This window comes from Macaca thibetana, chromosome 10 (genome assembly GCF_024542745.1).
Source record: "Macaca thibetana thibetana isolate TM-01 chromosome 10, ASM2454274v1, whole genome shotgun sequence".
In the NCBI taxonomy this organism is placed as follows: Eukaryota; Metazoa; Chordata; class Mammalia; order Primates; family Cercopithecidae; genus Macaca; species Macaca thibetana.
In genome coordinates this window covers 72,613,879-72,629,653 of record NC_065587.1, presented here as the reverse complement: position 1 = coordinate 72,629,653, position 15,775 = coordinate 72,613,879, and the positions used below count along the sequence as shown (strand labels likewise).

The 15,775-nt window shown below is 45.8% G+C and overlaps 1 protein-coding gene across 1 annotated transcript in view; it reads right to left on the bottom strand.

Annotated features, from left to right (window-relative positions):
- Positions 1–15,436, bottom strand: part of PANK2 (pantothenate kinase 2) — a 35,381-nt gene extending 19,945 nt beyond the window's left edge. The window contains 2 exon segments of the mRNA XM_050745223.1: positions 13,382–13,874; positions 13,876–15,436. Of these exon segments, the coding sequence (XP_050601180.1) occupies positions 13,382–13,874; positions 13,876–14,037 (655 nt within the window). The 5' untranslated portion in view covers positions 14,038–15,436.
- Positions 15,437–15,775: the final 339 nt, after the last annotated feature.

Below are 15,775 nucleotides of genomic sequence, written 5' to 3'. Positions count from 1 at the left end.
ATGGTGGCACACGCCTCTAATCCCAGCTACTCAGGAAGCTGAGGCACAAGAATCACTTGAACTCGGGAGATGGAGGTTGTAGTGAGCCGAGATCACACCACTGCACTCCAGCCTGGGTGACAAGCGAGACTCCATCTCAAAAAAAAAAAAAAAAAAAAAAAAAAATTAGCTGGGCATGGTGCAGTGTGCCTGTAATCCCAGCTACTCCGGAGGCTGAGGCAGGAGAATCGCTTGAACCGGGAGGCAGAGGTTGCAATGAGCTGAAATCATGCCATTGCACTCCAGCCTGGGCAATAAAAGCAAAACCTGGTCTCAAAAAAGAAAAAAAAAAAGAAAAAAGAAAAAAAAAAAAAAAAAAAAAGCAGGCATGGTGGCTCATGCCTGTAATCCCAGCACTTTGGAAGGCCAAGGCGGGCGGATCACCTGAGGTCAGGAGTTCAAGACCAGCCTGGCCAACATGGCGAGACCTCGTCTCTACTAAAAATACAAAAATTAGCCGGGTGTGGTGGTGCATGCCTGTAATCCCAGCTACTCGGGAGGCTGAGGCAGGAGAATCACTTGAACCCAGGAGGAGGAGGTTTCAATGAGCCAAGATTGCACCACTGTACTCCAGCCTGGGCAACAGAGGGGAGACTCCATCTCAAAAAGTAAAAATAAATGTAAAAAGGCAAGCTAATCATTTTTACATCTGAAGGCAAGCAAATCATGGGCTTGAGAGCTGGGGTTGGACTGCACAGGGGCAGGGGAAAACTCTGTGGTAACCCAACTCTTGTTTAGGGGTAAAAGGGTTGTGTGTGTGTGTGGCTATATATATCTGTCAAAACTCATGGAAGTATACGTTTTAAATGCATGCAGTTTATTCTATGTAAATTATAACATTAAAAGACACTGTTATAAAAGAGAGAAAACAATTGCTAAAATAAAGCCTGATATATTTAACAGCAAAATGGACACAGAAAAATGGAAAACAAATGGAAAACAAAACTAAAGATTATCCCCAAATGCTTCTCAAGTATGAAGGAAAGGTCAATATAGAGAAAATGGAACCTGGCTGGGTGCAGTGGCTCACACCTGTAATCCTAACATTTTGGGAGGCCAAGATGGGAGGATCACTTGAAGCCAGGAGTCCAAGACAACCCAGGACAACACAGCCAGACCCCATCTCTACTATCAAAAAAAAAAAAAAACTAGGCCAGATGTAGTGGCTCATGCCTATAAACCTAGCACTTTAGGTTGGATCACTGGAGCTGGACGGATCACTGGAGCTCAGGAGTTCAAGACCAGCCTGGCCAACATGATGAAACCCCATCTCTACTAAAAATACAAAAATTGGCGGGAAATCGCTTGAACCCAGGAGGCGGAAGTTGCAGTGAGCTGAGATTGCCCCACTGTACTCCAGTCTGGGCCACAGAGCGAGATTCCATCTCAAAAATAAAAAATAAAAAAATTTTAAAAATCAGTCAGGTGCACACCTGTAGTCACAGTTACTTGAAAGAGTGAAGTGAGAGGACAGCTTGAGCCCAGGAGGTCAAGGTTGTAGCGAGCTATGACCATGCCACTGCACTCCAGCCTGGGTGACAGAGTGAGATCCTGTCTCTAATAAAAAAAAAATATATATATATATATCTAAATATATATATATATATAGAACTAAAAAGACCAACATCTTATGTGACTTCTAGAAATTTCCTTGGGGAGAGGGAAGACACCAATCATCAGGTTACTCTAAGTGTTAAACAGTGTTTATCAGTCAGGAGAGAAGGGAAAGACAACTTAGATACATCCTATTGAAATTTCAAGATATTACAAGAAAAAAACTGAATTCCTATAAAGATACATAAATCACATAATAGTCAGTATTAGACTTTTCATCAGCAGCACAGATGCCAGAAGACAATGGAGCACTGGCTTCAAAGTTATAAGGAAAATGATTTTGAAACTTGTATCCAGCCAACCAAATAAGCTTTGAAGTGGGAGTGCAAAAACAATTTTTACACATGTAAGGCATCAACTTTACTATTCAAAGACCTTCTCTAACATAATTGGTAGATGAATGCCATCATAATTTGAAAACATCCAAGAGCTTTAAGAAACTCTTTTGTTATCCAAGAGCTTTAAGAAATAAACAAAAGTACTGACTTTTACAAAAATAAGCAATCTGAAACTAAAATACTTACATGATTTCGACATAGGAAGTCGAAGAGGGAAGAGAAGGGAGAAGGAAATGAAAGCAAGCAGCAGTTCTGTCTTGTTGGAAAAGGGAAGAAAAGATAGATTCTGATTAATTCTACACAAGAATGGAGAAGTGATAGTTTAAATTTGTCAAAATTCAGAGGTAACTCCAGAGGAGGGAAAAAAAAAAAAAAAACACCATGATTTTTACATTAGGAAAAAAAAAGCTATCAGTTAAAAAAAACTGATTGACAAGAAAAGGGGAAAAGTACAGTAAATAGAAAACAGTCAGGTGTGGTGGCTCATGCCTGTAATTCCAACACTTTGAGAGGCCAAGGTGGGTGGATCACTTGAGGCCAGGATTTGGGAGACTAGTCTGGACAACATAGCAAGACCACATCTCTAAAAAAAAATTTAGGCATGATGACATGCACCTGTAGTCCCAGCTACTCCAGGGGCTGAGGCAGGAGGATCACTTGAGCCCAGGAGTTTGAGGCTACAGTGAGCTGTGATAGAGCCACTGTACTCCAGCCTGGCAGCAGAGCAAGATCCTGTCTCTTAAATAAATAAAGTAAGTAAGTAAATAATAAAGCCTGTAATCCCAGCACTTTGGGAGGCCAAGGCAGGTGGATCACTTGAGGTCAGGAGTTCGAGACCAGCATGGCCAACATCGTGAAACCCCATCTCTACTAAAAATACAAAAATTAGCTGAGTGTGGTGGTGCACACCTGTAACCCCAGCTACTCAGTAGGCTGAGGCAGGAGAATCACTTGAACCCAGGAGGCAGAGGTTGCAGTGAGCCAAGATCGTGCCATTGCATTCCAGTCTAAGCGACAGAGTAAGACTTCATCTCAAAAAAAGTAAAAAATAATTTAAAAAATAAATAACGATGGGAATGAATGCACTTATCAGTGCATTCATCACAAATACGTAAAATTTCTCTTCTAGACTGAAGAGGAAATTCTGTGAGCTTAACCAGGAATTAGGAGAAAAAGGGAGAAATTCAAGTATATGTTGATGTAAAAAGACATTTCAAACAAGATTATACAAGTAAACTGAAAGAAAAACCATAAATCATCCACAATGGAGTCACATCATGAGGAGGAGTTGAATGCTTTGAAAGATGAAAATGGCATTTAGTCAAAAGTATTACACATTATAAAAATTTTAAGCACTCCTAAGCACCTCACTAGAGATGAATACTAGATAGAGCAGTTGATTTACATTTAAGAGACATAGTAAGTAAAGGTCATACCTTGTTTCAAGACCAACATTTCATTTGGCAAAGAGCTATGCTCACATTATAAGTGATGCCCCTCCAGACAGTCACTGCCCCTTCCTTTCCCTACAGGGGAAAAGAGATTCACCATTCTCATCCCCATACTCACTCATAATCATATAGTTACTGACGCAAACACTGGGTAGAATCACTGGCACCATTCACTTAACTCACTTGCTGAATTTATACAATTGAATTCAAATGACTAAAATAAATGCCTGGAGAATGCTACTCCACTATATCAAGCAAATGTTAACAGCAAGCAGATACAATACTAGCGGATCAAACAACACAAACAAAAACGCATTAAGAGAGGACAAAAAAGAACTGTCTCATGTGCATAAAAAGTACAACTGATGAATGTAATAGCCATGCTCCTTATGCACATAACACATACTTAAAACACTAACAGAGAAAGTGACACATCTACAAGTTAGTATGAGAATGACACAGATCTCAGAAATTTGTAGATTGCACACACACCCACAAAACCATGGTAGAAAGAGAATTTTAATATCATGGCTAATAAGGTGGATCTAGTAAACACAAACAGAACTCTGGAGAAAAAAAAACCGGCCAGATGCAATGGCTCACATCTGTAATCTCAGCACTTTGGGAGGCCGAGGTGGGTGGATCACCTGAGGTTAGGAGTTCAAGACCAGCCTGACTAACATGGCGAAGCCCAGTCTTCAATAAATACACAAAATTAGCTGGGCATGGTGGCATGTGCCTGTAGTCCCAGCTACTTGGGAGTCTGAGGCAGGAGAATCAATTGAACCCAGGAGGTGGAGGTTGCAGTGAGCCAACACTGCATCACTGCACTCCAGTCTGGGTGACAGAGTGAGACCCTGTCTCAAAAAAAAAAAAAAAAACAAAAACAAAAAAAACAAACCTGCTGGGCACGGTGACCCACGTCTGTAATCCCAGCACTTTGGGAGGCCGAGACGGGTGGATCATGAGGTCAGGAGTTCAAGACCAGCCTAGCCAAAATGGTGAAACCCCATCTCTACTAAAAATATAAAAATCAGCCAAGTGCGGTGGTGGACAACTATAATCCCAGCTACTAGGGAGGCTGAGGCAAAAGAGTCACTTGAACCCAGGAAGGAGAGGTTGCAGTGAGCCAAGATTGCACCACTGCACTCCAGCCTGGGCAACAGAGCAAGACTCCAACTCAAAAAAAAAAAGAAAGTCAGGCGGGATGGCTCATGCCTGTAATCCCAGAACTTTGGGAGGCCAACGTAGGTGGATCCTTTGAAGTCAGGAGTTCGAGACGAGCCTAGACAACATGATGAAACCCCATCTCTACTAAGAAAAAAAATTCAGAAACTATTAGCCAGATGTGGTGGCGCATGCCTACAGTCCCAAGCCACTCAGGAGGCTGAGCTAGGAGAATCGCTTGAACAGGGGAGGCAGAGGTTGAACTGAGTGAAGATCATGCCACTGCACTCCAGCCTGGGCAACACCAACACTTTCCCAAAACAAACAAACAAAAAAAACAGGCAAACATTCCTTTAAAAACCCATGAAGCATTCACAAAAATTAACTGCACTAGCTTAAAGAACTTCAAATTCCAAAAAACAAGTCACATTCACTTACTGCAAAACTTCAAAATTAGAAATTAATCCAACAGACAAAGAGATAAATATATCTACTTGGAAATCTTTAAACTATTAACTCTGGAATTAAAAAGGAAATCAAAACAAAATTTATTTTTAAATGAATGACAATGAGAATACAATATATAGAAACCAATAGAATATACCCAAAGTAGTACTTAAACAGAAACATCTAGCCTTACATATTTATTAAATATACTCAACAGAGCCTAAGGGTGAGGTAGCTCACGTCTGTAATCCCAGCATTTTGGGAGGCTGCGGCGAGTGGATCACCTGAGGTCAGGAGTTCGAGACCAGTCTGGCCAACATGGTAAAAACCTATCTCTACTAAAAATACAAAAACTAGTCAGGTGTGGTGGTGGGCCGCTGTAATCCCAGATACTTGGGAGGCTGGGGCAGGAGAATTGCTTGAACCCGGGAGGCGGAGGTTGCAGTTAGCCAAGATCGTGCCACTGCACTCCAGCCTGGGCAACAGAAAGAGACTCATCTCAAAATAAATAAACAAATAATAAAATAAAAAATGGAATCTAGTTGTACAGCAAGATTAATAGGCCATGGCCAAAAGAGATTCTTCTCAGTAGTGCAACGATGGCTTTTACATTAGAAATTCCAAGTAGTAAGATGAAGGAAAAAAAAAACCATGGTTATCTCAACAGATTCCAAAAAATAAAATCCAATATAACCAATTAAAACCAAGAGGAATTTTTTTTTTTTTGAGACGGAGTCTTGCTCTGTCACCCAGGCTGGAGTGCAGTGGCACGGTCTCAGTTCACTGCAAGCTCCGCCTCTCGGGTTCACGCCATTCCCCTGCCTCAGCCTCCCAAGTAGCTGGGACTACAGTCTCGCTCTGCTGCCCAGGTGGAGTGCAGTGGCAGACCTCAGCTCACTGCAACATCCGCCTCCCAGTTGTTGAAGCGATTCTCCTGCTCAGCCTCCCGAGAAGATGGGATTACAGGCTCGTGCCACCACACTCAGCTAGTTTTTATGGTTTTAGTAGAGACAGAGGTTTCGCCATGTTGGCCAATCTGGTCTTGAATTCATAACCTCAACTAATCCGCCCACCTCGGCCTCCCAAAATGCTGGGATTATAGGAATGAGCCACCGTACCCAGGTTTTGTTTTTGTTTTTTTGTTGTTTTATTTTTTTGAGAGACACAGTTTCACTCTGTCATCCAGGCTAAAGTACAGTGGTACAATCACCAGGCTCAGGCTCATTGCAGCCTCAACCTCCCTGGCTGAAGAGATCCTTCCACCTCAGCCTCCCAAGTAGCTGGACTACAGGTGCATGCCACCACAACCAGTTAATTTTTGTAGAGACGAGGTTTCACCATGTTGCCCAGGCTGGTCTCGAACTTCTGAGCTCAAGCGATCCACCTGCCTCAGTCTCCCAAAGTGCTGAGATTACAGACAGGAGCTAATGCACCCAGCCTAGAGCTTTTATTATATCATCCCATTCCTCATATCTCACTAATAAGAGAAGGCCCCCGCCTTCTAGTTAGTGAGTTCTGGCCATTAATTTTCAGATATTTCAGTCTATTCACAGCCCTTAACATATTTCCTGATATTAAGACCTCCAAGGTACTCAGTCTAGACAATCTATACTTGACTTAGGCTATATTTCCCAACTTATGCAAAGCACAAGGTCCCACTATAGGTCTCAACGACTGAAATGCTTTAAGAGTGTGGAAAAACGGCCGGGCGCGGTGGCTCACGCCTGTAATCCCAGCACTCTGGGAGGCCGAGGCGGGCGGATCACAAGGTCAGGAGATCGAGACCACGGTGAAACTCCGTCTCTACTAAAAATACAAAAAAAATTAGCCGGGTGCGGTTGTGGGCGCCTGTAGTCCCAGCTACTCGGGAGGCTGAGGCAGGAGAATGGCGTGAACCCGGGAGGCGGAGCTTGCAGTGAGCCGAGATCGCGCCACTGCACTCCAGCCTGGGCGACAGAGCAAGACTCCATCTCAGAAAAAAAGAAAAAAAAGGAAGTACATAGTTCACAAAAGAGTGCTCAATTTTCCAATATTATGAACTACAATTTAACCAGACCATACATGGTTAATAACACCACAAATCCATGTCTAGGCTGTTACAGGAAGCAATATCTTGGCCTAACATTAAAAGATGTACTTTAATAATCATTCTTATTCCCAAAATAGTTTTGAACTCAGGGACTAGATATTTACAAAAAACCACATATTGTAAAATCAGCAGATTCAACAACAAATTCTACATTCAGGAAATATAAACACACAAAATGTAACAGACTACTAAAAAACTGAGACGGGTTTCACTTTTAGAAAGCAAACTTTAAGCCACAATTCAGAAGTTTTCATATCCCAGTCAGTCTGACCTGAACAGTGCCTGAAGATAAAGATACCCCAAATTATGAACCTGAGAAAAGCTCAGAAGGCTACAAACTTAAGTTCAAAAAACATCACTGCTCTTTTAAATAATCAAAATAGCCATTCTTTTCACTGCCTGACGCTCTACAATAGCCTAGTCTATCTTCCTCCTCCCCTTTTTTGAAATGTTTTAAGCAAAAAAAAAAAAAAAAAGGGAGACAGGGTCTCCCTCTGGCACAGTGGCATGATCATAGCTCAGTGCAACCTCAATCTTCTGGGCTCAAGCAATCCTCCTGTCTCAGCCTCCCAAGTAGCTGGGACTACAACCATGTGCCACCACACTTGGCTAATTTGTTTTTTATTATTTATTTATTTATTTGAGATGGAATCTCACCATCTCCCAGGCTGGAGTACGGTGGCATGATCTCGGCTCACTGCAACTTCCACCTCCTGGGTTCAAGTGTTTCTCCTGCCTCAGCCTCCCAAGTAGCTGGGATTACAGGTATGCACTACCACACCCGGCTAATTTTTGTATTTTTAGTAGAGATAGGGTTTCACCCTGTTGGCCAGACTGGTCTCAAACTCCTGACTTCAAGTGATCCGCCACCTCTATCTACCTCCCAAAGTGCTGGGATTACAGGTGTGAGCCACCATGCATGGCCTTTTTATTTCTGGACAGACAAGGTCTGGCTATGTTGCCCAAGCTGGTCTTGAATTCGTGTCTCAAGTGATCTTCTCACCTCAGCCTCCTACAGTGCTAGGATTACAGGAATGAGCCAACACACACAGCCAGCAAAATATTTTTAACAACCTACATCTCTTCTTGCTATGGTCTCCCCAGACAGCAGGCAGGGACACCAACACTGAACAACCGTATTTATCCAACTGCATGATTCTTACACATGGCCCCTAAAGCAATATACTGTACCATTTTACACAGCTGCATAATTGGACTATTTTTAGTCCCTGCTTATTGCTTAGTATTTATTATATATCTAAGAAGACAAACCATATTTACTTCAGTTCCATTTAAAGTTGACAAACTGGCCACGCATGGTGACACACACCTGTAGTCCCAGCTACTCAGGAGGCTGAGGCAGGAGAATCACTTGAACCAGGGAGACAGAGGTTGCAGTGAGCTGAAACCCTGCCACTGCCCTCCAGCCTGGGCAACAGAGTGAGACTCTGTCTCAGTAAATAAATAAATAAATAAATAAATAAATAAATAAATAGTCGATAAATCAATATGTTAAAAAACATCTTCAGGCTGGGCACAGTGGCTCACGCCTGTAATCCCAGCACTTGAGGAGGCTGAGGTGGGCGGATCACAGGAGGTCCGGAGCTCGAAACCAGCCTGACCAACATGGAGAAACTTTGTCTCTACTAAAAATACAAAATTAGCCAGGCGTGGTAGCACATGCCTGTAATCCCAGCTACTCAGGAGGCTGAGGTAGGAGAATCACTTGAACCTGGGAGGTGGAGGTTGTGGTGAGCTGAGATCACGCCACTGCACTCCAGCACTCCAGCCTGGGCAACAAGAGCGAAACTCCATCTCACAAAAAAAAAAAAAAAAAAAAAAAAAAAAAAACCTTTTCAGCCGGGCACAGTGGCTCACACCTGTAACCCCAGCTCTTTGGGAGGCCGAGGCAGATGAATCACCTGAGGTCAGGAGTTCAAGACCAGCCTGACCAACATGGTGAAATCCCATCTCTACTAAATACAAAAAATTAGGCATGGTGGCACATGCCTGTAAGTCCAGCTACTTGGGAAGCTGAGGCAGGAGAATTGCTTAAACCTGGGAGGCGGAGGTTGCAGTGAGCCAAGATTGCGCTATTACACTCCAGCCTGGGCAACAAGAGCAAAACTCTGTCTTAAAAAAAAAAAAAAAAAAGGCCGGGCGCGTTGGCTCAAGCCTGTAATCCCAGCACTTTGGGAGGCCGAGATGGGCGGATCACAAGGTTAGGAGATCGAGACCATCCTGGCTAACACAGTGAAACCCCGTCTCTACTAAAAAATACAAAAAAAAAACTACCTGGGCGAGGTGGCGGGCGCCTGTAGTCCCAGCTACTCGGGAGGCTGAGGCAGGAGAATGGCGTAAACCCGGGAGGCGGAGCTTGCAGTGAGCTGAGATCTGGCCACTGCACTCCAGCCTAGGCGACAGAGCGAGACTCCGTCTCAAAAAAAAAAAAAAAAAAAAAAAAAAAAAAAAAAAATTTGCCTCTCCAAATGGGCCACAAAGCTATAGCAATCTAACATTTTTCCTGAGCTCCCAGGGGTCAATTCGTCCTAATTCCCTGAAGCTGAAATGCTGAGCCTAATAAAGGCAGTCTAACAGGGCCCCGGCACCATTTCCAGACTGTCGATGCTCCTCCAAAAGCCAAGAAAAAGTAATCCATTTTCTAGGCTAGTATTGTCAAGCTACAAACGAAAGCTGTATTATGAAGGTTAAGTATAATCCATGATTTGTAGCAGTCCAAAATCAGCAAGCCCCAAAGGTCTCCCTGGCGTGCTACAACATGCCTTGCGAGTCATCTTCAAGGAACCAGTTCGTCCTCCACACTACTGTGGAGCACTCTGATCACAGGGCTTTCACACCTTCTGCACATACGCTGAACACCTGGAGCCTTTGATAAAAATGTATGTTCTCTTGTTACGTGTCTACATTTGCCAAAATTGTACATTTTACTCTATTTAATTATGCCTCAATAAAATTTAAAATATAATTTTAGACCCCTTTGCAGACCTATAGCATGCAATGGTAGGTTGGGGGAAGTTTTAAAAGCTTGAGAACCACAGCTCTGGATTACATCACGTGTACCTTCCCCCACCTCAAAATGTGGACCAAGAACACTGGATCTGAAGTCAAGAGACCAGGAATCAAAACCCAACTCCATCACTAACTCACTATATGGCCTTGGACAAAAGGACAATTTCACTGAGCCTGTTTTCTCATCTGGCAATTGGGGATAAAAAACACCTACCTCACAGGATAACTATGAGACTTAACTAAGATGTTTATAAAATACTCGGCATAGTGTCTAAGACAAGTAAGTGCTCAGAAAATGGTAGCTACATTACCATCAACAGCGTCTTGGTTTCCATCATTTCAAAATCAATCTTTATTTGGTATTTCTCTCAGCCCTGTGAGACATACCCCCCTCCCCACCTGATGCAAAACTTTTGAAGAACTGAAATATACACATGCCTAGCTTCATCGCTAGGGATTCTGATGCAGTAAGTCTGGGACGAGGGCAAGTTTGGGAACTACACTGCTCTAGGAAATGCGTGACAGAACAAACTATAACCAGGACCACAAGAATGCCTAAGATAACCTGAATAGCTCCTTCGAGTTTCAAATGGCAACTAGTATCTATCTGCACCTTTAGACAAGTAGTGCAGTATCAGAGTAAGGCTTTCTTTTTTTTTTTTGAGACAGAGTCTTGCTCTGCCGCCCAGGCTGGAGTGCAGTGGCGCGATCTTGGCTCACTGCAACCTCTGCCTCCCAGGCTCAAGCAATTCTCTGCCTCAGCCTCCCAGCTAATTTTTGTATTTTTAGTAGAGACAGGGTTTCACCGTGCTGGCCAGTCTGGTTTCTGGTCTCGAACTCCTGACCTCAGGTGATCCACCCGCCTTGGCCTCCCAAAGTGCTGGGATTACAGGCGTAAGCCACTGCGCCCAGCCTGCTTCTCCATCTAACAGGGGCACCCCTAGATAGTACAGAAGAAACAAATGGAAGGAAGAACAATCAGTATCCTGTTTATTCCTTTAGCAGGTCTCATACCGGAAAGATGGGTTTTCATGATTTATCAGTCAGAGAAGGCAATGAAGGGAATGACAAACATCAAACACCAGAACAAAATAGAAATCCTATAGCATGAATATGTGTCTACTTAGTTCCCTAAAAGAAGTTTCAAAACTACCTTAATTCTCCACACCAGTTTTTCTGAGTGTGGTCTTTAAGTCACCTGTATCTGAATATGAGGAGCTTAACCGGGCCCACTGAATCTGCACTTTTACCAGGTCATTCTCATGCTCAATATTTGGAAGTACTTCCACAGTAGCTAAAAATTTTCACCTCAAGTCAGTCAGTCTTGAAAAGATCAAACTTATGCTTGGTCTTAGAGCAATGAAGAAACAACTAATAGAACGCAGATAATTCAGAAAAACACAGTGGTCCACAGCAAAAGCTATGAAGCCAGCAATTCTGAGTTTACACTTCTATTTCACAATGCACTAGCCCTTTGACACTGGGCAATCGTGCCCCAGTTTTCTCATCTGTAAAATGGAATACTACCACCTACCTCAGAGCCACGAGGCTAATGAGTTACCAAAGCTCTTAGAAGACTGCCAGGCCGGGCACAACGGCTCACGTCTGTAATCCCAGCACTTTGCGAGGCCGAAGTGGGAAGGTCGCTTGGGACCAGGAGGAATTCAAGACCAGCCTGGGCAACACACGAGATCCCATCTCTATTTAAAAAAAAAAAATTAAAAATTAGCCTGGCATAGTGGCACGTGCCTTTAGTCACAGCAATGCAGGAGGCTGAAGCAGGAGGATCGCTTCAGCCCAGGAGGTTAAGGCCACAATGAGCCATGATCATGTCACTGCACTCCAGCCTGGGCAACAGAACAAGACACTGTCTCAAAAAAACAAAAAACAAACCAAAAAAACCCTTGTGGCTAATGGCTGTATTCTTATTTGCTAAATATTTGGAATTTACATCTATTTCCAATAATGTAATACAAAACCATGAAGGATCTCATATTTTGCATTGCTTCAAACTCAGGTGCTTCTCAAATAAAACTAGGTGACTGACTCTGAAAATGGCACAGGTTAAGAATCTGTTTTCCAAATCTGTTGCAAGAAGATGGAAAAAGACAAAAGAACTGAAAACTCCCAAACTTTTCACAGCATCATAGAACTACATTTAATCATCCAAATCAGAGAAGATTCAAAAAAGCAGCTGGGTGACTGGGCTAAGGTACAAGACTATCCAATAAAGATCTCACACACATCTTGCCATTCTCCCTCCCTCTCACAATCCGCATTTAAACAAGTCAATTTCCTGAAATAGGAATCTGGCAACACCCACCAAAAAGTCCAACCATATGTAAAACGGCATCATACTGTAAAGCTCCTATTACAGTATCAGGACAATTGATACTTTTAACAGCAGCAATGGCTGCCAGGCAGCGGTCCTGAATTGAAGACTTGTAAAGGGGAGAAAATACACAACACAGAAAAAAAAACCTGATAATAAAATGGGGAAACCGATTCTTTGGGAAGAGCGTATGCAACTTCCAAGGCAAAATTCAGAGAGATGGAGTTTCTCCTCAAAACAAAGAACCTTACTGCCCAGAATGCCATGGTTCTGAATCGTGAGTACCTGCAAACAGACGGAAGGAAAACGGAGGGGATATGTGGGTGAGAGATGACCTGGATTCTCATGGGAAGAAGGGCAGCCACCTTAGAGGTGCACGGAATACAGTTTTAGGCCTGTTGCAACTCAAGAGGCAGCGACCCATTTTCCAGTAAGCCCGAAATTGACGAATAAAAGGGACTTAAATATTAGACAGCAGCTCTTTGGAAGCCCACGGAAAACAAGCATTGGGGATTCAAAGGATTTGGGGGGAGAGGAGGTGGAAATGAATCAAAAGAAGCCTTCACGAGGATAAAATCATGTGACCCTCCGGAAAAGAATGCCCAAGGAGCTAAGAAAAGGGAAGACGGGACCTGGGGAAAAGCCCTCCACTTCAACAAGCGGGAAGTGCATACCAATGGGTGCGGGGGGGCCCCCGCAGGTATCGCTTTCGGAGCACACGAGGCCTCCAGACGGATGTCAGCCAAGCACCAACGACGGACCACCGTGCGGGAGCAGTGTTCGCGCGCGGGAAAAACAGCGGCGGGGCCGGAAGGGGACAGGGTGGGCCGGAAGGGGGGCAGGGCGGACCGGGAGGGCGCCACGGGACACTTACGCGGCCGCTTTTTCCTCAGGCTTTCGACGCGCTGGCGGGAGACCGAGGTGGGGCCGCTGTAGGAGCCCAGTCGGTCCCGCCTCGCGCCCTCCACTGAGGCCCCCACCGCGGGTACCGACGCGCTGCTCGCCCGGCGCCGCAGTGGCTCCTGCCGCCGCCCTTCGGGGCCTCCGGCCGCCTGCTCCCCACCCGACGAGACGGAGGTGGCGGAGGCCCTGCCGTGGCGCTCCATAGGCGCGCCGAGCCGGCCCGCTCCCATCCGCAGCAGCCACCGCTGCCGCCCGAGCAAGCCCCCCAGCGTCGAACTCCTCCCCTCCTCCGCGGCAGTCCAGCCGGAGCAGAGGCGCGCCCTCGGCCGGCCGCCTCTTCCGTTGCGCCAACGCGCAGGAAGCCAATCCGACGAGGCTGGGGGCGGCCCGAAGGCCTCGCGTCCAATAGACTCCCCAACTCGAGGAGGATTGACCATGCCCCCGCCCAATGAGAGGCTCCCGTGACAGGGGCGGGGAGAGGGTGGTGGAGGAGGGGATCCTGGTTCCGCGGAGGAGGAGAAGGCGGTGTAGTCCAGAAGAGAGTGATGGCGGCGCCGCCCAATGGACGCGTGGGTGGAAGGGCCCGTGCCTCCTCATCCACCCCAGCCGTCTGCCCCCACGGTGCATGCCTCTGCCCGCCCCGGGCCGCGGAACTCTCCTGAGGCGACCCCAAGTCCCACCCCGCTGCTCCGTGCAGTCCTAGTAGCTCGAGCCCTCCTCCAGCCCAGCAATGCTCCCGCAGCGTCTGGCCGCTGGTCGTCGGCAGATGAAAGGGCTTGACGCAGCTGACCTTAGCCTTTGTCCCTCGGCCTGGTTCCGCAGCTGCCGTCGAGGTCGCCAGCCCCTCCCCCAGCATGTTTGGGCTAAGCCGCCTCCTTTCCGCCTGCGTTGGAGAGAGAGGTACCAGAAGGAATGAAAGGACTGGGGCTTGTCTCCATGGCAACTGAAAGAAAGAGGTGGGTTATAAATCCTTCGCCACCCTCCTGTGGGGAAGGAGGGGAAGTGGGAGCCGGGAAGTAGAGTTGGCCTTTTGCAGGAGAGTCTGGAGCCCCTTTCTGGGTGATGCATTGGGGGACATAGGATTTGGCTGCCGCTTTGGAGCATGGAATTTTTTTTTTTTTAATCATCTTCCTTTCTCTTTCGGAGAGAAAAATTGGTCACCTCCAGGCCTGAGACCCTGACCCTTCCAAGCATGCCCACTACCAAAGGCTGCCCAAGTCCGGAAGGATCCCATCCTGTTCTGTACTCCCAGGTCACTTCCTCATTCCGTCAAGTTTAACTGGACTGTGGGCTAATGAAAAGTGCCTCCCTATTAGCGGGGCGTGGTGGCCCATGCCTATAATCCCAGCTACTTGGGAAGCTGAGGCAGGAAAATCGCTTGAACTCGGGAGGCGGAGGTTTGAGTGACCTGAGATTTCGCAGCAAGAACGAAACTCCGTCTCAAAAAAAAAAAAAAAAGAGTGCCTCCCTGGGGAGACTGTAATGCCCCTTGGGCAGTGATCCTTATTCCCCTCTCCTATAATAATTGGTTGTAGCAGGATGAACAAAAAGGTTGAGCTTCACTTGTGCTTGTTGAATAGAATTCTCATGCCCACTCCACGTTAGCTCCCCTCGCTGTAGGACTAGCTCTGGAAATTTTAGCTCCTGCAGGAAGCCAACACAGGTAGATCCACAAGAACCAAAAACAGCTGTAGCTACTCTTCTAAATCTCAGTGACTAACATTGCCTCTCTTTCTGCCTCCTCCCCCCACCCCTCAAAAAATGTGGTCCTCCTTGACCTGAGGGAGCTTCCATCCAAGTCTGTGAGCTCTGATCATCCTGAAGAATCAATGTATCATCATCCCTTGGCTGGCAAGATGAACTCCAACATCAAAACACTTGAAACAGTAGTATTTTTACACAATTTGCCCACTGCCTCAGCATCTCACTTAGTCCTTGCAGTAACATTTGGATGATGAGGCAACTTATCCAGAAACACAAAGCCTAGAGAATGACAGAGCCTGGATTCCTGAGAAATTCAGCTACTGCCGGGCGCGGTGGCTCAAGCCTGTAATCCCAGCACTTTGGGAGGCCGAGACAGGCGGATCACGAGGTCAGGAGTTCGAGACCATCCTGGCTAACACGGTGAAACCCCATCTCTACTAAAAAAAATACAAAAAACTAGTCGGGCGAGGTGGCGGGCGCCTGTAGTCCCGGCTACTCGGGAGGCTGAGGCAGGAGAATGGCGTAAAAACCCGGGAGGCAGAGCTTGCAGTGAGCTGAGATCCGGCCACTGCACTCCAGCCTGGGCGACACAGCGAGACTCCGTCTCAAAAAAAAAAAAAAAAAAGAAATTCAGCCACTGCCCGCCTTATGATAACTAAAA